The sequence below is a fragment of the Salvelinus namaycush genome, chromosome 16 (genome assembly GCF_016432855.1).
Source record: "Salvelinus namaycush isolate Seneca chromosome 16, SaNama_1.0, whole genome shotgun sequence".
Taxonomy (NCBI): Eukaryota; Metazoa; Chordata; class Actinopteri; order Salmoniformes; family Salmonidae; genus Salvelinus; species Salvelinus namaycush.
In genome coordinates, this window is record NC_052322.1 from 21,613,105 (window position 1) to 21,636,522 (window position 23,418).

The 23,418-nt window shown below is 40.9% G+C and overlaps 2 protein-coding genes across 4 annotated transcripts; one reads left to right on the forward strand and one right to left on the reverse strand.

The window, feature by feature from the left end:
- Positions 1 to 438: 438 nt before the first annotated feature.
- LOC120061179 (eukaryotic translation initiation factor 4E type 3-like) lies at positions 439 to 11,292 on the reverse strand. 3 transcript variants are annotated; one of them, XM_039010780.1, is made up of 9 exons: positions 11,073 to 11,292; positions 10,798 to 10,910; positions 10,550 to 10,716; positions 3,809 to 3,881; positions 3,551 to 3,645; positions 3,375 to 3,435; positions 3,198 to 3,264; positions 1,540 to 1,695; positions 439 to 1,365 (listed from the first exon to the last, which is right to left on the reverse strand). In XM_039010780.1, exons 3-9 carry the CDS (start codon positions 10,711 to 10,713, stop codon positions 1,319 to 1,321), a joined length of 663 nt encoding a protein of 220 aa, XP_038866708.1. In that variant the 5' UTR covers positions 10,714 to 10,716; positions 10,798 to 10,910; positions 11,073 to 11,292; the 3' UTR covers positions 439 to 1,318. The 3 variants fall into 3 exon arrangements, with proteins under 3 accessions (XP_038866708.1, XP_038866709.1, XP_038866706.1); XM_039010781.1 differs by lacking the exon at positions 10,798 to 10,910; XM_039010778.1 differs by having other exon boundaries at positions 10,550 to 10,923; positions 11,073 to 11,291.
- A 156-nt stretch (positions 11,293 to 11,448) lies between these two features.
- On the forward strand, positions 11,449 to 21,239 carry LOC120061180 (serine/threonine-protein phosphatase 4 regulatory subunit 2-A-like). Its single transcript, XM_039010782.1, has 9 exons — positions 11,449 to 11,643; positions 12,244 to 12,325; positions 14,489 to 14,659; positions 14,789 to 14,882; positions 16,737 to 16,774; positions 16,924 to 16,998; positions 18,673 to 18,810; positions 18,912 to 19,174; positions 19,495 to 21,239. Exons 1-9 carry the CDS (start codon positions 11,610 to 11,612, stop codon positions 19,836 to 19,838), a joined length of 1,239 nt encoding a protein of 412 aa, XP_038866710.1. The 5' UTR covers positions 11,449 to 11,609; the 3' UTR covers positions 19,839 to 21,239.
- Positions 21,240 to 23,418: the final 2,179 nt, after the last annotated feature.

Here is a 23,418-nt window from a genome sequence, read left to right on the forward strand (position 1 = left end):
AAATACATGTTTTGCGTTATTATTTTTTCATATTTCAAAATCAGCAAAAATATTTATTTTGCATTTTGACTGGTTCAATATGTTGAAAATAAACAACATTCAAGAACGAAACCCTAGGAGAACACAAGGCACCATTCCAGAGACTCAGTTGAGATCTCATCTTACTAAAACAAATACTTTCATTAAAAACTGCAACAATACCCAGCTATACAGTCTGTAAGATTATTTGTTTTTCTACTCTCTAGGAGACTAATCAATCTTAGTGTTTGAACATGGATGACCTGAGTCACAGGGAAGGACATTGATCAACTACAGAGATGGCATCTGATAACAATTACAAGGTTACAAAACATAAAAGCTTGGCAGGGAACATGCACTCTCACACAACTGAGGGTTAGAAAGGTCTTTGGTAAAGAGAAGTACTCATTCAACTCAAAGCACGGTTTATACAGCATACATTTTATTTTAAGAAGGGTTTCTTTTAAAGTTTGTAGGACTTTAATGAGAATAATATTCATGATAGAAATGTAATATTTCTTGATCAAATCCCTTTTGTGGAGCTTATAATAAACACGTGCACAACTTAGAAATTAGCATCAGTGAACTGAAGAAACAGTAATAGAGATCCTGTTAATTATAGTAAAAATGAAAAATGCTTGTTTCGGAAAAAACAATATTGAGTGTGTTTGTTCAATGATCCACCGCTATTACAAAAACACTCTGGGTAAACTACTGCATATATTTTTTTCTAGTACCATTTTCTGATTTTGTACAAAAGTTGGTGTCACTTTACAAATCTAACAACAAGTAACAGTTAACAGCTTTCTTTCCCCTAACCCCAAAAAACAACAAAAACTACCAAACAAAAAAACATTGAGAATGTGCAACATTTTTGCATAAAACAGTATGAATATTACTGTCTTGAGGAAAAGACTCTTCATTCATTCATTCTAGAATAAGGTAACAATGTAAATCCCTTACATACTGAAAATATATTCTGAGATCTGGAACCCATGATAACAAATAAAAGGCTCTGGTAAAATTGCAGTTGAGATCAAATGTGGTAAAAATATATATATATACATGATCAACTATTGTCCTCTTCGGTTTTAGCTAAATATCTTTGTATAAAAAACAAACACTAAAGTACATGTTTATTAGTCATCCTAAAATGAAGCCACAGCTATTATATTTTCTGTCTGCCCAAACTGAAGTAATTGTATAACACATTTACAAAAGACAGTAGAGCTCAGATTAGGGGACAATTCAGTCCATTTCGAAGACCAAAAACAACAAAGTGTAAAATGTGCAAAGAGTGCTAATGTCTTGGGTGACCTCCTTCGAAGGCATGATGCTCCTCATGTGCTAAAATAAAAATAAACACATTCATCTCATGAGTTATCAATAGGCTCATTCATCAGACACATGACAACAGTATGTGAACAGTAAAGTTGTTTCGATGGAGTGAATTAGCATGTACTCTAGTCTACTTGTTTTTATCATGACATGTGAATGTCATACAAGGTAGAAAGTACTCACGCTTATAAAATACTGCCTTAAAAGTTATCTGTGGAAGAAGTTCATAGATCCGTCCTAGGACGTTTGCTTCGTTAGCAAAAGAGGCAATTCCATTCCAGATTTGAACAACATCTTCTCTGTCTCGTATGCTGACACTAACACCAACCACCTCATCCTCTGAAACACAACCAGAGAATAAAATATTTCAGATAAATACATCAATACCCTTAAATTTTGAGGTACAACTTTACAAGGGACGGAACATTGTATGTTTTTCTTTATGACAGGATGTTCATGGCATTTCAGACTTCTTCTGTATGGTTGACTCAAATCAAATTGTATTTGTCACATGTAGACCAACAGTGAAATTCTTACTTACAGGTCATTTTCCAACAATGCAGAGTTAAAGATACCAATTGGGGGGGGGGAAATAGAGACAAGGAATATATCCACAGTGAATAACGAATAACAATAACGACTAAAATAACATAGCTATATACAGGGAGTACCAGTACCAAGTCGATGTGCAGGGGTACGAGGTAATTGAGGTAGCTATGTACATAAAGGTAGGGGTAAAGTGACTAGGCAACAGGATAGATAAGACAGTAGCAGCAGCGTATGTGATGAGTGTGAAATTGTGTGTGTGTGTGTGTATGACGTCAGTATGCATGTGTGCGCGTGTTATGTGTGTATGGCACAGGAGGTTGGTGGCACCTTAATTGGGGAGGACAGGCTCGTGGTAATGGCCAGAGCGGAATAAGTGGAATGGTATCAAATGCATCAGCCACATGGTTTCCATGTGTTTAATGCCATTCCATTCGCGCCGTTGCAGACATTATTATGAGCCGTCCTCCCCTCAGCAGCCTCCACTGGTGTGTGTGTGTGTTGGGGTGTCAGTATGTGTAAATGTGTGGGTAGAGTCCATTGTGTGTGCATGGAGTCAGTGCAAGAGAGTTGGTGCAAAGAAGGGGCAATGAAAGTAGTCTGGGTAGCCATTTGGTTAGCAGTCTTATGGCTTGGGGGTAGAAGCTGTTCAGGGTCCTGTTGGTTCCAGACTTGGTGCACTGGTAGCACTTGTCATGCGGTAGCAGAGAGCACAGTCTATGGCTTAGGTGGCGTGGCCAGGACCTCTCTACCGCCTGGGGTACAGAGGTCCTATGTGGCAGAAAAAAAGAAAAAAAAATTGCCTGCAGATGGCTATATCGGTCCGCTAAAACAGGACTAGTAAAGTCCCAGTGCACTACTTTTGTGAGAAAGAAAAAATACATATATTTTTTTCTTCTTCAGGGGGTGCTGCAGCACCCCTATGTCCTGAGGGGGGGAGGAGGCGCTGTCGTATCCTCTTCATAGCTGTGTGGACCATGTTAATTCCTTAGTGATGTGGACCCAGAGAAACTTGAAGCTCTCGACCTTGCTCCACGACAGCTCTATTGATGTGGATGGGGGCGTACTCGCTTCTCTGTTTCCTGTAGTCCACGATCAGCTCCTTTGTCTTGCTGACGTTGAGGGAGAGGTTGTTGTCCTGGCACCACACTGCTAGGTCTCGGACCTCCTCCCTATAGGCTGCCTCATCGCCGTTGGTGATCACTGACTAATTCTTCATGACTGTACAAGCTGACAAAAGACCATGTAGACCAAAACCCACAGTTGCACACGATGCACTCTCTCTTCACACTTACCTGCAGCACAGTAATCAGTGAATTGCTCCCCAATAGTGGCTAACAGTAACTCCTTCCATACAGCAGGCTGGGGAAATGAAGACATATTGAGTATGTTACCAGTATACACATTTACTCAACAAACATAAATATGGTCTGAATGATTAAAACATAACATATGACCGTTATTGTACTTACAGTGCTTTCTTTGGGTACTTTCATTTTCCAAACTCCCCCCTTTGCATTACTCTCTTCTTCCCTGGATGAAATGGAAAATGCATAGCAAGACAGAGTGTAAATGAAAGGTAATACCATTTCACATATAATTATGCATAGACCTATGTGTTTGTATTAATTGGATTATTTAGTCTTACCAGAGTGGTCTTCTCTCTCCTCTCATTAAGTGATAGCTACATCTCAGTGGTAAACTGGAAACTCCAGGTATATTGTTGTACACGCTCCAAAAGCTCTATGAAAAAAATATGAGAAAAAAATGCAACCTTTACCATGATTATCAAAATCATAGTGTTGCCTTTATTACTCCATTATTATTGAGAAACACAAATACATAACATGTGCATTTATCATGATGTGGCAATTATCTTGAACCTCAACTAACACAGAGAGCTAACCTGAACTGTTTGCACAGTGTAGATTTTCTTCAGACCTGATTCACATTGTGCTGCGGTTGTTCCTGGTAAAGATCTGGAGGAAAGATCCAAACAAAACATCAATATATAATTTAATCTATATAGAACTCTGCATCTGGCATGATCTAGCAGTCCTAAAATAACCTGTTTTGTTTTTGTATCTATAGCAAGCCTTGGTACAACATTTCCCCCACTCTGTGAACAGGCTTTACTAGATATCTCAGTGAGCAGAGGTTGTGCTCAAAGCAGCCAGGTCGGAGAAGATCAGGTGTCAACCCCCTTTCCACAGGACTCTAGCCCAGCAGTAAACAACAGTAAACAAGACTGACTGACCCCTTTAAAGTTGACTGCCTTCTCTCTTGGCCAGAGACGTACACTACATGACCAAAAGTATGTGGTCACCTTCTCATTCCAAAAATCACGGGCATTAATATGGAGTTTGTCCCCCCTTTGATGCCTCAACAGCCTCCACTCTTCTGGGAAGGCTTTCCTTTCCACCAGATGTTGGAACATTGCTGCAGGGACTTGCATCCATTGTCATGCTGAAACAGGAAAGGGCTTTACCTAAACTGTTGCCACAAAGTTTGAAGCACAGAATCGTATAGAATGTCATTGTATGCTGCAGTGTTAAGATTTCCCTTCACTGGAACTATGGGGTGTAGCCCGAACCATGAACAACCGCAGACCATTATTCCTCCTCCACCAAAATGTACAGTTGGCACTATGCATTCGAGCAGGTAGCGTTCTCCTGGCATCCGCCAAACCCCGATTCGTCCATCAAACTGCCAGATGGTGAAGTGTTTTCCACTGAAATGGAAACCCATTTCATGAAGCTACCAACGAACAGTTATTGTACTGACGTTGCTTCCAGGGGCAGTTTGGAACTCGGTAGTAAGTGTTGAACAGGAGCACTCACAATCAATCAAATGTATTCATAAAGCCCCTTTTACATCAGTAGATGTCACAAAGTGCTATACAGAAACTCAGCCTGAAACCCCAAACAGCAAGCAATGCAGATGTAGGAGCACGTGGCTGGAAAAAACTCGAAAGGCAGGAACCTAGGAAGAAACCTAGAGAGAAACCAGGTTCTGAGGGGTGGTCAGTCCTCTTCTGGATGTGCGCCGGGTGGTAGATTATAACAGTACAGTGGCAAGAAAAAGTATGTGAACCCTTTAGAATTACCTGGATTTCTGCATAAATTGGTCATCAAATTTGATTTGATCTTCATCTAAGTCACAACAATAGACAAACAGTGTGCTTAAACTAATAACACACAAATTATTGTATTTTTCTTGTCTTTATTGAATACATCATTTAAACATTCACAGTGTAGGTTGGAAAAAGTATGTGAACCCCTAGGCTAATAACTTCTCCAAAAGCTAATTGGAGTCAGGAGTCACCTAACCTGGAGTCCAATCAATGAGACGAGATTGGAGACGTTGGTTAGAGCTGTCTTGCGCTATGAAAAACACTCACAAAAATTGAGTTTAAGAAGAATCCTAGAGAGTCAGCTAAAGACTTACAGAAATCTCTGGAACATGCTAACATCTCTGTTGACGAGTCTACGATATGAAAAACACTAAACAGAATGGTGTTCATAGGAGGACACCACTGAAGAAGCCACTGCTATCCCAAAAAAACATTGCTGCACATCTGAAGTTTGCAAAAGTGCACCTGGATGCTCCGGCAAAATATTCTGTGGACAGATGAAACTACAGTTGAGTTGTTTGGAAGGAACACACAACACTGTGTGTGGAGAAAAAAAAGGCACAGCACACCAACATCAAAACTCCATCCCAACTGTAAAGTATGGTGGAGGGAGCATCATGGTTTGGGGCTGCTTTGCTGCCTCAGGGCTTAGACAGCTTGCTATCGTTGATGGAAAAATGAATTCCCAAGTTTATCAAGACATTTTGCAGGAGAATGTTAGGCTATGTGTACGCCAATTGAAGCTCAACAGAAGTTGGGGTGATGCAACAGGACAACAACCCAAAACACAGAAGTAAATCAACAGAATGGCTTCAACAGAAGAAAATACACCTTCTGGAGTGGCCCAGTCAGGGTCCTGACCTCAACCCGATTGAGATGTGTAGCATGACCTCAAGAGAGCGGTTCACACCAGACATCAAGAATATTGCTGAACTGAAACAGTTTTGTAAAGAGGAATGGTCCAAAATTCTTCCTGACCCTTCAGGTCTGATCCGCAGCTACATAAAACGTTGAAGGAGGGTCAACCAGTTATTAAATCCAAGGGTTCACATACTTTTCTTGCCACTGTACATGGTCAAGATGTTCAAACGTTCATAGATGACCAGCAGGGTCAAATAATAATAATTGCAGTGGTGTAATCACAGTGGTTGTAGAGGGTGCAACAGGTCAGCACCTCAGGAGTAAATGTCAGTTGGCTTTTCATAGCCGAGCATTCAGAGTTCGAGATAAGAGGTGTGGTAGAGAGAGAGAGAGAGTAGAAAATAGTAGGTCTGGGACAAGGTAGCACGGCCGGTGAAGAGGTCAAGGTTCCATAGCCACTGACAGAACAGTTGAAACTGGAGCAGCAGCACGACCAGGTGGACTGGAGACAGCAAGCAGTCATCAGGCCAGGTAGTCCTGAGGCATGGTCCTAGGGCTCAGGTCCTCCGGGAGGGGGAGGGAGCATACTTAAAATTCACACAGGACACCGGATAAGACAGGAGAATTACACCAGATATAACAGACTGACCTTAGAACCCTGACACAAAATATTGCAGCATAGATACTGGAGGCTGAGCCAGGAGGGGTCAGGAGACACTGTGGCCCCGTCCGATGATACCCCTGGACAGGGCCAATCTGGCAGGATTGTCAAAGCACAGCCCCCACACCACTAAAGGGATATCTGCAGACCACCAACCTACTACACTGAGACAAGGCTAAGTATAGCCCACAAAATTCTCCACCACCGCAGGAGCCCGAGGGGGCGCTAACCCAGACAGTGAATTTCAGCGTTGCTTGTGTGACGTTCTGTGAGCTTGTGTGGCCTACCACTTCGCAGCTGAGCCGTTGTTGCTCCTAGATGTTTCCACTTCACAATAACAGCACTTACAGTTGACCGGGGCAGCTCTAGCAGGGCAGAAATTTGACAAACTGAATTGTTGGAAAGGTGGCATCCTATGACGGTGCCACGTTGAAAGTCACTGAGCTCTTCAGTAAGGCCATTCTACTTCCAATGTTTGTCTATGGAGATTGCATGCTAGCGTGCTCGATTCTATACACCTGTCAGCGACGGGTGTGGCTGAAATAGCCAAATCTTCTCATTTGAAGGGGTGTCCACATACTATGCTGTAAAAACATATTTGCCCCCTTTCTAATAATCTCTACTTTTGGATATTTTTTTATACTGAATGTTATTAGATCTTCAACCACAACCTAACATTAGATAAAGGGAACCTGAGTGAACAAATGACACAACAATTACCTACTTATTTCATAAACAAAGTTATGTAACACCCAATGCCAATGTAATTACCCCCTTACATTCAATAACTGGTTTTGCCACCTTTAGCTACAATGACTCCAACCAAAAGCTTCCTGTAGTTGTTGATCAGTCTCTCACATCGCTGTGGAGGAAGTTTGGTCAACTCTTCCATGCAGAACTGCTTTAACTCAGCAACATTTGTGGGTTTTCATGCATGAACTACTCGTTTCAAGTCCTGCCACATCATCTCAATTAGGATTAGGTCTGGACTTTTACTAGGCCATTCCAAAAATGTGTTGCTTTCTAGCCACTTTCATGTGGACTTGATTGTGTGTTTTGGATCATTGTCTTGCTGCATTACCCAGTTGCGTTTCAGCTTCAGCTCACAGACGGATGGCCTGACATTCTCCTGTAGAAACCTCTGATACAGAGCAGAATTCATGGTTCCGTCTAAGGCAAGTCAACCAGGTTCTGAGGTAGCAAAGCATCCCCAAACCATCACACTACCACCAACATGCTTGACCGTTGGTATGAGGTTCTTACTGTGGAATGCAGAGTTTGTTTTTGGTTTTCACCAGACATAGTATTTGTAAACTCATGTTCCCTTTATCTAAAATCAGGATTTGGTTGAAGATCTGATAACTTTCAGTATGAAAAATATATATATATTTTTGGAAAATCAGAAAAGGGGCAAATACTTTTTCACAGCACAGTACCAGTCAAAAGTTTGGACACACCTACTCATTCCAGGGTTTTTCTTTATTTTTTACTATTGTCTACATTGTAGAATAATAGTTAAGACATCAACACTATGAAATAACACATATGGAATCATGTAGTAACCAAAGAAAGTGTTAAATAAACCAAAATATATTTTAGATTCTTCAAAGTAGCCACCCTTTGCCGTGAGAACAGCTTTGTACACTCTTGGCATTCTCTCAACCAGCTTCACGAGGTAGTCACCTGGAATGCATTTCAATTAACAGGTGTGCCTTTTTAAAAGTGTATTTCCTTCTTAATACGTTTGAGCCAATCAGTTGTGTTGTTACAAGGTAGGGGTAGTATACAGACGATAGCACTATTTGGTAAAAGACCAAGTACATATTATGGCAAGAACAGCTCAAATAAGCTAAGATAAATGACAGACATTACTTTAAGACAGGGGTGGGCAACTCCAGTCCTCAAGGGCCTGATTGGTTTCACACTTTTCCCTCCATCCCTAGAAAACGTAGCTGATTAATCAAATTGCATTCTAAACTGAAGATCATGATTAGGTGATTATTGGAGTCATGTGTGTTAGCTGGAGCAAAACTGTGACACCAATCAGGCCCGCAAGGACTGTAATTAGCCACCCCTGCTTTAAGACATGAAGGTCAGTCAATCACTTCAAAAGTTTCTTCAAGTGCAGTCACAAAAAACATCAAGCGCTATGAAACTGGCTCTCATGAGGACCACCACAGGAAATAAAGACCCAGAGTTACCTCTGCTGCAGAGGATAAGTTCATTAGAGTTACCAGCCTCAGAAATTGCAGCCCAAATAAAGGCTTCACAGAGTTCAAGTAACAGACACATCTCAACATCAACTGTTTAGAGGAGACTGCGTGAATCAGGCTTTCATGGTCGAATTGCTGCAAAGAAACCACTACTTAGGAACACCAATAATAAGAAGAGACTTGCTTGGGCCAAGAAACACAAGCAATGGACATTAGACCGGTGGAAATCTGTCCTTTGGTCTGAGGAGTCCAAATTTGAGATTTTGGTCCCAACTGCTGTGTCTTTGTGAGATGCAGAGTAGGTGAACGGATGATCTCCCCATGTGTGGTTCCCACCGTGAAGCATGGAGGAGGAGGTGTGATGGTGCTTTGCTGGTGACACTGTCTGTGATTTAATTAGAATTCAAGGCACATTTAACCAGCATGGCTACCACAGCATTCTGCAGTGATACGCCATCCCATCTGGTTTGCCCTTAGTGGGACTATCATTTGTTTTTCAACAGGACAACGATCCAACACACCTCTAGGCTGTGTAAAGGCTATTTGACCAAGAAGGAGAGTGATGGAGTGCTGCATCAGATGACCTGGCCTCCACAATCGCCCGACCTCAAACCAATTGAGATGGTTTGGGATGAGTTGGACCGCAGAATGAAGGAAAAGCAGCCAACAAGTGCTCAGCATACATGGGAACTACTTCAAGACTGTTGGAATAGCATTCTAGGTGAAGCTGGTGGAGAGAATGCCAAGTGTGTGCAAAGCTGTCATCAAGGCAAAGGGTGGCTACTTTGAAGAATCTCATATTGTTTCAAACATTTTTGGTTTCTACATGATTCCAAATGTGTTATTTCATAGTTTTGATGTCTTCACTATTATTCTACAATGTAGAAAATAGTAAAAATATAGAAAAACCCTTGAATGAGTAGGTGTGTCCAAACTTTTGACTGGTACTGTATAGTGTACATTGATATACATAATTTCAATAAGAACACAATGAAAAGAAAGATCTGTATAGGCAAAACCTATGTCCATTATTGTGACATCCATCATAGTTTTTTATTAAACTGTAAAAAAAGCTAGGTCGAAATGAAAACCAAGACAGAGAAAAGGTATCCACATTACAGAGTCAATGGATGGCGGAAGCCTAAACAAAAACAAACTAGCCTATGATTTAACTTTTAGTCTTGAGATTGAAAATAAATACTTTCACCCCTAGGCCTATATTCAGGATTTTTTAATATATTTTTTAACAAATCAGTGTTGAGGGCTTCAGGCTTTCCCCAACCCAAGGTCTTAACACCGGTTACATAGCAGAGGTAAACAAACTTTGCCCCATATACAAGTTCTCACAGTGTTGATAAAAATAGACAAAGTCCAATTCCAGCAGGTCATGTGTACACTTCCCATAATAGAATAATATTTGCTAAATGTCAGTGAAGCAGTGAGCAAAAGTTTTACAATTAATAAAATTGCTGATAGCCTGCCTAAGACTGAGATTTTGAGAACATTTTCTTACTAATGGTACATTGCATGGCACCATATCACGCGAGGAATAAGAAACAGTGATTGCGAAAACACAGGTTATAGTGTAATAATAATATACGTTACTATTGTGGCGTTATACCCATGCACTGTCTGCAACTTGAAAGACTCCTTTGTTTTGGCAAGACTTGCTAGCTAGCTATCCCAAATGCAGTTGAATTCATACAAACTCATCCCATGAAAACAAATCATAGAATTAATCACCATCAAGTAAATATAATGATAAAATGGTGAGCTTACCTATCAAGCCAAAAAGTCCACGGAGAATGTAATGGGAGGGTGCCGTTTCCATCGTTGTTCGTGATGTTCTCCAATTCTCTTTCGTCAATATGGATGTTACGTTCTGCGGAGTTTTGACTTACTGTGTTGTTCAGTTGCAGGGTTGGGACAGCAGGAACGGCCATTTCCTGGGTTGTAAAAATAATCGATTTGATTGTTTTTAAAATATCTCGTTTCACCTTTTGATTAAATAGGTGTAAAGTGCCTACTTTGCTGACTCTTCGTAGCGTCACCGGTCTGGCGCCACAACAACAGTAAAACGATGACGTCTAGCTGTCTGCAGGCCAAACGTTCTTGTCATAAACGGCAGGCGAGATTCACACTAGGAAACAGGACTGCCTTAAATTATTATTACATGTACCTCAAATTTCCCCTAAAACATACCAAGACCCCTTAATAGGAATGAAATCGTCCTTAAATTAAACAAATGGCCTCTTAAGTCTCCCTTAATTTTAAAATGCAAAAGAGTACCCATTATACATACCTTAATTTCAATTGTTGGTCAGTACCCTTTATTTTTCTATTTCAGTGCATATGAAGGATATCAAGAAACGCATCCTTAATAATACCTTACTACAGAATGTTTGATAGCTCCCTTGTTTTTGGGGTTTAAGGATAGATCAAGGGACATACGGAGCACGCCCTTCATTATTCATTGCTTAAGATTGTTTTTGTTGATCCTACACATTTTCAGATAAGGTGCCGCGCGCGTAGAGTGGATATTTTTTCTATAGTCTACCACCCGTACTGTAGATGGCGGCATGCACCTATAACGATTGTTTGCGGACCGCCGAAGAAGAAGAAGAAGACCACCACCACCACCACCACCACCACCCCACCCCCACCCCGGACATGTGCACTTGAGTGGGTAGCTAGCAAGTGTGTTACCTGGATGTGTTGTTGCTAGCTAAGGAAGCTAGTGGTATTTAAAAAAAAATATATATATATTCTTTCCCCTCTTCTGTTTCCTGTCGCTGTTGTAAGGGATATCAGTTGCCATAGGCTAGTTTACGTTACAACCATGGAAATTGACACACTCTTGGAGGCTTTCACGGGTAAGTCAACTTACTTTAGCTGTTTTTCAGTATCTGTAACGTTATTGGAATTGACAAGTTTACTTTAGCCGCATATATTCTAGTTAGCTTGCTATCTCGTTGGATGGATGGAGAACTTGGCTAGTTGTAGCTAGCAGTCGAAATTGTTAGCTGACTAACTTGGCTCGCTAGGCCTATTTTATTTTGATAGCGTAACTACATGTATAATTCAATATTGATGTGTGTGTTGACTTGAAGCTATTTCACCCCCACTTAGTTACATTTTGTTTCTAGTCTAGTTAACGTTAGCAGGTCACTATAGCTTATGTTGACCACAGTTTGCTAGCTAACGTTAAGTGTTCTAGTTTAGTTAGCTCGTTTATTTGCTACTAGCGTTAACTACTGTAGTTAGGTAGCGTTATTTGTTGGTGAATGTGGTAGTTGCAGCCATGGTGATTCTATGAAATTAGTAGCTATCCTAATTATATGATTGCAGCTTGCTAGCTATTTAAAGCCTGTGGTTGCCGAGCAGCTAATTCTTCCTGACGGTGTGCCCTGGACTACAACGCTGTAACGTTACATACTTGAATAAGTGTTTTCTATTTTCTTATCTACGTTCAGACTTTGAGAAGAAAGGGAAGAAAGATGCCTGTCCTGCCCTGGATCAACTTATGTCTCATGTCGCCAAAACGGGAGAAACGATGTGAGTGTCTGAGAAATAAGCCTAAAGTGCCAGTCGATTTTCTATTGAATGGACAATGTGTCAATTCAGTATAGAAATGCACAGGCTGGTAAATTACAACTCATGGATAGACTTATTGCTGAAATGTATTTCTGGATATGCTACCAAAACCAAGGTCTTGTTGGAGGAGACTGAAGTTAACCCAATATTGGACTAAAGGAGCCTTATGCTATTCCTTAGTCCAAGGACCTTACACGTTCTGTTTAAAGGTCGAATTGGCTCTCGAAACCAAAACAGCCAAATACACCATCAAAAAGTGAATAGATTCTCAGTTGTGGTATGGTTCTAGAAATATAAATCCCTCTACTTTCATATCACATCAAAATATATTCATAAATGTGAAATGCAGATGTACTGTACACTGTTTTAACACAGTTGCAGTCAACACTATTTTTAAGTGACAACACGTTTGTGGCATCTGTCTTCCATTCATGCACAGGTGTTCGGAGACTCAGATGGCTAATTAGCACAGATCTTCTGTGTTTTCCGTAAACAAGTGCTGTAACGTGGAAATATGGCTGTGTGGCAACCCTAACCCTATAAAGGTGTGCCGTAATTTTAACATTGTTAAAAAATAAAATTTTCTCTAATATGAAAGATTTGTTCCTTATGTTTCCAAAACCATACCGCAAGCGATGCATGTTAACATTTAGAGCAAGCGTCGGGGTTCTTAACAAAGGTCCCCTTGGAAGAAGATACCTTCATCAATAGGCGCTAAAGGTACTTGGCGTCTATGAATGGGCTAGGCAACCAGAGAGGTATCCCACGAAGCAAGCTAGATCTACTCTGGGTTTTCTAAAGCTAACCAGCTTCAGTTAGCTTCACATTCCAGCCAGGTTTCAAGTTTTATTAGTCCTATGTATGGGCTACGCATGGTATGCATCGCCCATCTAAATGTTTACTTGCAGGTTCTTGCAAGTAAATACAAACAAAGTAAATGGCAGTAGAATATAATATTTTTTTTAGCATAAGTATAATACAGGAATGCACAATTTATAATACAATATTTACATGTGTATTGGGGGTGTATAAATTGAGCAGTGTAGTAAGTCTGGTAGCAGCAGTTGTGATGTGCACAGAATCAGAGCAGGTGGTCAGTTCAAGTGTTCAGCACTCTGATGGCTTGTAGATACAAACAGGCTCAGAGACAGTATCAGAGCATGAGGTCTGATAGAAACGGTCTGCCTGACAGTAGAGGAGAGAACAGCTTGTGGGTGGGGGGGTCCTTGATGATGCTGCGTGTCCTCCTCAGGCACCATTTCGAGTGATGTCCTGGATGGGTGGAAGCACGGTCCCAGTGATATACTGGAGGGCCTTGTGGTCGTGTACGGAGCAATTCCCTTACCAGGCTGTGATGCAGAATTTCTTCAGCCGTCTTAGGAAGTCGATACTTTTGCACCCTCTTGACAAGAGTGGTAGTGGTGCTGGTCTATGACAAGTCCTCGGCTTCATCCATACTATGACGGTGGATATTGCTTGTCCGCCTGCTGCTAACTCTAGCAGTCTTGTAACTTGTATGTCGTACATGGCTAGTCGAACACCAAACTCTTAATTGAGACAATGATGAAACCTCAATCCATGGGCGAGTCAGGTCCTACATTTTCATGTGTGCCGAAATGAAAATGAACTAGGTTATCTTGCAAATTCAGCAGGCTGTGGTGTGAAATAGGCTTTTAGAAATGCCATCTTTATTTTATCTCATAGTTAATGCTGTCTTTGGTGTTACATTGCGCGAAGTTTAAAATGCATTCTGTCATTACTGTGATATATATATATATTTTTTATACAAACATTTTATTAAATATTTAGTTAAATCAGTCTTCCTCAAATGAATGGGATGATGATGCAATCTTTGCAAGAGGGAGGGAATCTGATTTCATTGGTCCTCAACTCATGACTCAGTAATTTCATTCAGAGTAAGGGGAATTAGCCTACCCCAGAGAAGGATTTGTTGCGCCATTTGAATGTGCCTGGCTAAAAGGTGAGCCACTTTCGTATGACCGGTTATCCCGAGTTGAACTCTTTTGACCAAAGTTACCTCGCTAACTCCTCAAACCTGCTTCGTAGGAATCCCATCCGGTGTCGGACCAAGAGAGGATAACTTTTTGGTCTCTCCTCTTCCAGGATTTCATGGTCACAGTTCAAAAGTTATTTCCTGTTTAAACTTGAGAAAGTAATGGATGACTTCAGAACCTTGTCGCCAGACCAGCGAGGTCCATCCAATCCTAATGTGGAGTACATTCCTTTTGAGGAGATGAAGGAAAGGATTCTCAAAATTGTAGATGGGTACAACGGGTGAGTGTCGTCCAGTGCTGAGACATTTAATAAAAGTCTCCCTTTAATGCCTGTTTTACCAGTATGCCTTTGTGTAGCCTTGTGTACAGCCTCGTGAGGAAAGTATACCTTTTTGACTATCTTTTCCAGTATTCCGTTCACCATCCAGCGTCTGTGTGAGTTACTTACTGACCCTAAGAGGAACTACACTGGAACAGCCAAGTTCCTCAGGGGAGTGGAGAAGGTAAGTATCATCACTGTTTCTGAGATTGTTTACCATAATGTTTTTTTTTTTTTTAAATATGAGGTGTGATCTTTAGCCAAAATTGGAGTTTCTATTGGACAAATTCAGGTACGTCCTTCCCAGTTTTCGTTCAGTTTGCTTCTGTTTTAATAAACATTTTGCAACTGAATCGGCGCAATGAATACGCCCCCAGGGTACTCACCCTATTAAGGATACCTACAGTACCAGTCAAAAGTTTGGACACACCTATTCATTCAAAGGTTTTTCTTTATTTTAACTATTTTCTACATTGTAGAATAATTGTGAAGACATCAAAACTATGAAATAACACATGTAATCATGTAGTAACCAAAAAAGTTTTAAACAATATTTGAGATTCTTCAAAGTAGCCACCCTTTGCTTTGATGACAGCTTTGCACACTTGGCATTCTGTCGACCAGCTTCTTTTATGAATGCTTTTCCAACAGTCTTGGATTTCCCACATATGCTGAGCACTTTGCTGCTTTTCCTTCACTCTGCGGTCCAACTCATCCCAAACCATCTCAATTGGGTTGAGGTTGGGTGATTGTGGAGGCCAGGTCATCTGATGCAACCCTCCATCACTCTCCTTCTTGGTCAAATAGCCCTTACACAGCCTGGAGGTGTGTTGGATCATTGTCCTGTTCAAAAACAAATTATAGTCTCCATAAGAGCAAACCAGATGGGATGGCGTATCACTGCAGAATGCTGTGGTAGCCATGCTGGTTAAGTGTGCCTTGAATTCTAAATAAATCAGTGTCACCAGCAAAGCACCATCATACCACCTCCATGCTTCACAGTGTGAACCACACATGCAGAGATCATCTGTTCACCTATTCTTCTTCTCACAAAGACACGGCGGTTGGAACCAAAGATTTCTAATTTGGACGCATCAGACCAAAGGACAAATTTCGACCGGTCTAATGTCCATTGCTCCTTTTAGTAGTGGTTTCTTTGCAGTAATTTGACCAATAAGGCCTGATTCACGCACTCTCCTCTGAACAGTTGATGTTGATGTGTCTCTTACTTGAACTCTGTGAAGCCTTTATCTGGGCTGCAATTTCTGAGGCTGGTAACTCTAATGAACTTATCCTCTGCAGCAGAGGTACCTCTGGGTCTTCCTTTCCTGTGGCGGTCCTCATGAGAGCCAGTTTCATCATAGCACTTGATGTTTTTTGTGACTGCACTTGAAGAAACTTTCAAAGTTCTTGTAATTTTCCATATTGACTAACCTTCATGTCTTAACGTAATGATGGACTGTCGTTTTCTCTTTGCTTATTTGAGCTGTTCTTGCCATAATATGGACTTAGCCCTATTTGATAAAAGACCATCTTTTGTATATCACCCCTACCATGTCACAACACAACTTATTGGCTCAAAAGCATTAAGAAGGAAATAAATTCCATAAATGTCCTTTTAAGAAGGCACACCTGTTAATTGAAATGCATTCCAGGTGACTACCTCATGAAGCTGGTTGAGAATGCCAAGAGTGTGCAAAGCTGTCAAGGCAAAGGGTGGCTATTTTGAAGAATCTCAAATATAAAATATATTTTGATTTGTTGAATTTTTTTTGTTGTTGGGGGATTTACTACATGATTCCATATGTTTGTAGTTTTGATGTCTTCACTATTATTCTACAATTAAAAATAAAGAAAAACCCTTGAATGAGTAGGTGTGTGAACTTTTGACTGGTATTGTATGTCACATACATGTCCTTGTGTTAATTTGAATGAATAATGCATTCTCGCATGGCTTATTTTTAACAAGTTTAAAATTGCTTGTGTTTGTATACAATACACATGCTTGGAGTTTGATGGTATTGTTTATATTTTGCAGAATGTGATGGTGGTCAGCTGTGTATATCCTACCTCGGAGTAAGTATTATATCATGTTTCTCTACCTACCACTTTTTATAGCAAAACATACTTTAAAGTTGGAGTCAGTTTCAAAGCTGTCTTATCAAATCATTTTGGGTAGGCTAACAGTCATGTGGATTTGCTGACTCACTCTGCCTCTTTCAAAGGAAAAATGGGGCAACCAGTGTAAACAAAATGAATGGAGTGATGTTCCCTGGCAATACCTCTATTTATTCAGAAAGGTGAGCGCTACCTACTTGTCAATGGTTGATGTTCAGTTATGCAATTTATCTACATTTATAACATAAAATGGGTGGGGAACCCCAATAAAACCCAGCAGTCTTTCATTCCAGGCATCCCTGAACATAGGGGGAGAAGGTTTAGTAATTTACTCATACCAAATATGCTGGGTGGCAGTGTAGTTAATCTCCTTGTTATTACACTGAACAAAAATATAAACGCAACGTGCATCGATTTCAAATATTTGACAAATATTTGATTGAAATGCATTCATTAGACCCTAATCTATGGACTTCATATGACTGGGAATACAGATATGCATCTGTTCGTCACAGATACCTTAAAAAAAAGGGTGGGGGCGTGGATCAGAAAACCAGTCAGTATCTGGTGTGATCACCATTTGCCTCATGCAGCGCGACACATCTCCTTCGCATAGAGTTGATCAGGCTGTTCATTGTGGCCTATGGAATGTTGTCTTTCTCCTCTTCAGTAGCTGTGCGAAGTTGCTGGATATTGGCGGGAACTGGAACACGCTGTCGATCCAGAGCATCCCAAACATGCTCAATGGGTGACATGTCTGGTGAGTATGCAGGCCATGGAAGAACTGGGACATTTTCAGCTACCAGGAATTGTGTACAGATCCTAGTGACATGGGGCTGTGCGTTATCATGCTGAAACATGAGGTGATCGCGGTAGTGGGCCTCAGGATCTCTTCACGGTATCTCTGTGCATTCAAATTGCCATCGGTAAAATGCAATTGTGTTCATTGTCCGTAGCTTATGCCTGCCCATACCATAACCCCACCGCCACCATGGGGCACTCTGTTCACAAAGTTAACATCAGCAAACCGCTCGCCCACACGACGCCATCTGCCCGGTACAGTTGAAACCGGGATTCATCCGTGAAGAGCACACTTCTCCAGCCTGCCAGTGGCCATCGAAGGTGAGCATTTTCCCACTGAAGTCGGTTACGACACTGAACTGCAGTCAGGCGTCAGACCCTGGTGAGGATGACAAGCACGCAGATGAGCTTCCCTGACTCTGTTCCTGACAGTTTATGCAGAAATTCTTTGGTTGTGCAAACCCACAGTTTCAACAGCTGTCTGGGTGGCTGGTCTCACACGATCCTGCAGGTTAAGAAGCTTGATGTGGAGGTCCTGGGCTGGTGTTGTTACACGTGGTCTGCCTCCAAATTCTCTAAAAGGACATTGGAGGCGGCTTATGGTAGACAAATGAACATTCAATTCTCTGGCAACAGCTCTGGTGGAAATTCATACAGTCAGCATGCCAATTGCACTCTCCCTCAACTTGAAACATCTGTGGCATTGTGTTGTGACAACTGCACATTTGGCCTTTTATTGTCCCCAGCACAAGGTGCACCTCTGTAATGATCATGCTGTTTAATCAGCTTCTTGATATGCCACACCTGTCAAGTGGATGGATTCTCTTGGCAAAGGAGAAATGCTCACTAACAGGGATGTAAACACATTTGTGCACAACACTTTTCAGAAAAGTATGGAAAATTACTGGCTACTTTTATTTCAGCACATAGGACCAACACTTTACATGTTACGTTTATATTTTTGTTCAGTATAATTGGATTCAATTGCAATAATATGATTGTATGAAAGCGTATTGGATTTTGCATAGAGATTATTTCTTTTCTCCTTATGGTAGGAATATAAATGGACCAGGCACCCCAAGGCCACTGAACAGACCAAAGCTATTGCTATCCACCTCTCTGGCTACAAACGGTCTCCCTGACAGCACAGATGATAAGGAGCCACTCACAGAACAAGAGGAGCATGTTGTCAGGTAACTAGCATTGTGTGAATCCAGGTGACTGTCAGCCAAAATATAATGCTGTAAATGTTAAGACTTAGCAACTAGTTTTGATGTTTTGAAACTTTCTTTAGTGATTCCTCAGTATCGGAAAGTAATAACACAAAAATCAGTCTGATGAAGACCAAGCATCCAGAAGAGGATGCAACGGAGGCAGAGACCCATGAAGTGAAAAGGCTGAAGTTTGACAAAGACATGGATGAAGATGAGGAGGTAGACAAGGAGATGTCCTGTCCTGAACCTGCCCAAAGCTCATCAGACAAGCCAGAATCGTCAACAGACATTGTCGAGGAAGAAAAAGACAAGTCTGCTGATATGCTCACCACAGACGATCATGGTACTTTTTTTGAACAATGGGGCATTTTCAAATAACACTATATGGCTGTATTTACACAGGCAGCCCAATTCTGATCTTCTTTCCACTAATTCCTATTTAGACCAATCACATATTTTCACATCAGATATTTTTCAGCGCTGGTCTGATTTGGTCAAAAGACAAATTTAGTGGAAAAAAAATATCAGAATTGGGCTGCCTGTCTAAACACAGCCTAAGCTTGTGAAAGGGAAAATTTGACATGGGTCCAAGAATAACATTGTTAAACTGGATGAATTGATTTATGGAAGGATGTAATGGTGTTCTTGCCTTCTGTCCCCCAGAGCCTTCTAGCACTCAGACAGAAGAGCCCTTTGAGGAAGAGACAGCGGAGACATCAGAGAGAGAGGCTGAGTCTGGCCCTACCAACAGTCTAAAAAGTGACAGCACCATGGACCAGTCAGAGGGGCAGCTTGCTCAGTCAGGGAAGAATCTACGTTTAGGGGAACAGGGGGAAGGGGATTACAGTGACCCAGTCAGTAGCAGCAATGGGGAGGGAGCACCCAGTGAAGAGCCTGTCCCATCTTCCTCTCCCAGAAGTAAAGTTGAGTCGTCGGCAGAAGGCGCTGCTGCAGAAAACAGGTTAGAAAGCCCAGAGACCGCAGATGAGCCCATGGAACAGGACTAACCTGAGGGCCACCCGACATTATTTTACACTGTATGATACTGTAACACACCCAGGAGATCTCTGTACCAATGTGGACCTGTTGTCTCCCAGGACAGGGGGGCTTTTTGTGAGGCCTCGGGTCTCCTCACGCCTTATGACCCACCCACCTCCTGACGGCCAGTCTGATTTTAAAAACGTAATTTAAGATCCCCTCCAGCTAGGTTTTTTTCAAGCCTGTGGCATTCATTTACACATTAAATGCCTTTATCACTGTTATTTTAATATGAACTGCTGTTTTAGACGCCAATTCCAAAGCTGCTTGATTAACATTGTGATGTAGAAGGATCAGTCATTATTCAGTGTTTGTGATCTTCATCTGTGGTGAATGTTTCATGTTTGCCGGCCCAGTTAGGTTCTCTGGATCTGTGGGATGCCTTGGGTTTTCCCTGGGTAAAGTGACCGTTTACAGCTATGTTTTGTTTTTAGTGTGTTAGTTTTTCGCACTTTGAAATGTAAAGTATAGAAAACTGGCCATGACATCTGTAGCATAAAACCACTGGAAGCCCTGCAAGTTTGCTAGTCTTGCAAAGTAAACATACAGAAACCATGGATTGCAACCAATCCTCCTCATGTACTATGATTGAACAATAGAGATATAGCTGTGAACCAAATGCTTTAAACTGTCCAGTGAAAATTTCACTTTGAAAAGCTAATCTGTTAACTTATCCTGTTCTTGTATTTGTGGCCAAAGCAGAAATTAAGAGAAACACTTCAAAAACTCAACCTCAAACAGACTGTTACAACAATGCTTTCCATTTCTGTTTTGGCTGAGATGGAATTTTTCTGTCAGATTTAAAGTGAAGGTCCAGAACTTTTGTATAATTTGTTTTGAAAGTAGTGCTCATGAGCCAAACTTGATCCCTGCTTTTTGTGTACTGTCTCATCCATTTCGTATGTTATGCTACATCCTGCTTTTAATTTTTGTATTCTTATGATATGTTACGAATCCAAATCGTACAATATGTTACTCATTTGTTGTGCTTAAGATTCTGGACTGCATCTTTAATCAAAAGATGTGGAAACGTGGCATTTTAATTATCACAATCTTTTTAATTGAATGACATCTTTCTTAAACTTCAGACATCCATATCAACTAAATTCAACTTTAAATCTCAGCACAAAATGATCGCTACTGCTGTCACATGGAATAACAAGAAGCTTGTTTTGATTTGATTTGGAGCGTTTACTGGCTGCCATATCTTGTTTCTGCAACTGTCCTTTTTATATATTAGGATTTTAATATTTCTGTAAAGAAGATTTTGTAGATTGTAATACATGTTCACTGCCTTTGTGAAAGTCTCTGTAGATTGGTCTTTCAACACCGTATTCATATGAAGCAATAAATGCTAACATTAAGTGTGAGGTATGCTTAATTTGTATCAAGGAAGTTATACCTTTTGCCAACTATGGATACATATTTTTTTTATACATCACATCCTTATTTGTACATTTTCAGAGAAAACATTTAATCTTATGACGGTATCTCCAAATGGCCTTGACACTCATGCATAGTAGGCTAATGACGCTTATCCCTGTCCCTATGAAACAGTCAGCACATTACATGAGCCAAGAAGAGCTCGGCTGGGTGTTCTGTCAACACATTGTTCTATTATAGGAAACAAGGACAGTCAGTCCTACACGGGGTTTTCTACCTCACCTTCCTACATCTATAATTTTCATAGTTTCTTATATTCCCATTACTCATCTTTACAAAGATGTAACAAAGGGTATTTGGAGACAGTCAACTAGTGAAATATGTTAGGCCTACTACTAAGCCATGGAATGCGAAAATATGTTTTCCTATTGATGTACTTGTGAGCTAATTTTGGCTCGAGCAGAGCTGATGTGTACACAGGTTATCAAGGAAGGTCCTATAAATAGCGTCACCTAATTAGAGGGATTACCAAATGCCTGCCCTCTATGACTAATCGGATTTGCAAACAAAAAGGAGGATCCCACGTAGGGGACTAACCTTTAGGTAGACCTAGGGCTTGTTTGAGTGGTAAGGCTGAAGCAACCGACTAGAAAAAAGTGAGTAAAGTTAGAGGTGCATATGTGACAGCCGAAAGTCTGGCACTGGTTTTCCAAAAGCAAGGCTCAGATCAACACGGCAGTGTTGTCATTGTTTATAAAAGTTTCTTTGTCGAAATAAACATGCCTCCAACCTCACACACAAACTGAAATCAAATGAGTACAATCAATTAGTGAGAGCGTCTCAAACGTCACATTAATTTGTCCACTCTAGCCTATACATGAATGGCAGCAAAGTTGGTTGCTGTTTCAGTCACTTTGTTGGTCACGTTCATGTAGGTCGGAACTAACAAAGATTCAATAACAACCCCAATGAAACAGATGCTGTTCTAGTAAGCCGTTATGAAAGACGCTCATGGTGTTGTCCACTGAAAGTTGACTAGCAACAACTGGGCCCTAAAAGACACCCACTAAATTTGCCCAAGAGGCAAACAAAATAAATCGCACATCAAACTTTGACAGGAAGCAAACCAAAAAGTGGAGCAAAATAAAAAAACAGGTAGAAACCAATAAAGGATAGTTAAATAAAAAAATAGGGAGAGCCAACTAGAGCACTGGGCCAGCCACATCTCCAGCACAGGTGAAACACCTAACTAACGAGATTAGTTGTTGCCAACTCCTCAGTAAGGAAAGTAGCTATTGGCTGTCGTAAAAGTTGCTAAAAGTTGCTAAATGAAGTCATCACCAAATTTGCATAATTGGCCATGTGCATGTAATTGTGATGGACGCTGTAGGAGAGAGGAATAACGTCATGGGAGAGACAAAAAGTGAGTAAAAAACACCCTAAATATGTTTAAAACTACAAATGAACTTTCTTCTGTCGATTCTTGTTTTTTTTAATGTCACAATTCCAACCCTCCTCCTTTATCTGGGCTTGGGACTGGCAAAAGTGACCCAAAAGAGACACTCTGGCAGAGTTACTTAGTTTTTTAAAAAATTTTATATATTTTTTTTAGTTTAGTTTTCTTAATTTGGTTTGGTTTTTAACCTTATGGTCCACTTAGGAGTATTACAACAATTCACAGTAAAACATGAAAAACCATAACATTTTTTTGTATACAATCTACATTAACAATCTAAATGGACCAAAAAGAGACCATAGAAAAAACTGTCAATGGCAATGTGAGAAAATGATGGTAACTAGTCTGGCCCTAATTCAGGTTAATAGTTTTTTCCCAGACCCCCCTCCACACACACACACACAGGCTGTGCTGGCTCACAGAAAGAGTGGGTCATCGTCATTTTGGTCAAGGCTCTTTATGGCAGGTTCAGCAACTGAGGGAGCTGACTTAAATGAGTAAGCAGCTGATGTACCGAAAAGCTGCAAAACATTATCAGGCAGCTGGTGCTCATAGCAAGCCTCACCAGACAGCTTCAGTCCATATCGAATGTACAGGATGGAGTTAAGGGTCTGCAAGGACATCCTATTTCTAAGTTTGCTTTTTACCACACTCATCTGGCTGAATACTCTCTCGACTTCAGCATTCGAGTGTGGCAAGGACAACACAGA

Bases quoted from the DNA above. Each gene is read 5' to 3' on its own strand.
- LOC120061179 (XM_039010781.1), bottom strand. From the start codon at position 10,713: ATGGCCGTTCCTGCTGTCCCAACCCTGCAACTGAACAACACAGTAAGT. The intron at 3,646-3,808 runs GTTAGCTCTCTG...TTTTTTTCATAG, and splicing joins ACACTGTGCAAACAGTTCAG to AGCTTTTGGAGCGTGTACAA. The intron at 1,366-1,539 runs GTGAGTACTTTC...TTTTTATTTTAG, and splicing joins TAAGGCAGTATTTTATAAGC to CACATGAGGAGCATCATGCC.
- LOC120061180 (XM_039010782.1), top strand. From the start codon at position 11,610: ATGGAAATTGACACACTCTTGGAGGCTTTCACGG. The intron at 14,660-14,788 runs GTGAGTGTCGTC...TATCTTTTCCAG, and splicing joins ATTGTAGATGGGTACAACGG to TATTCCGTTCACCATCCAGC. The intron at 16,999-18,672 runs GTGAGCGCTACC...TCCTTATGGTAG, and splicing joins ACCTCTATTTATTCAGAAAG to GAATATAAATGGACCAGGCA.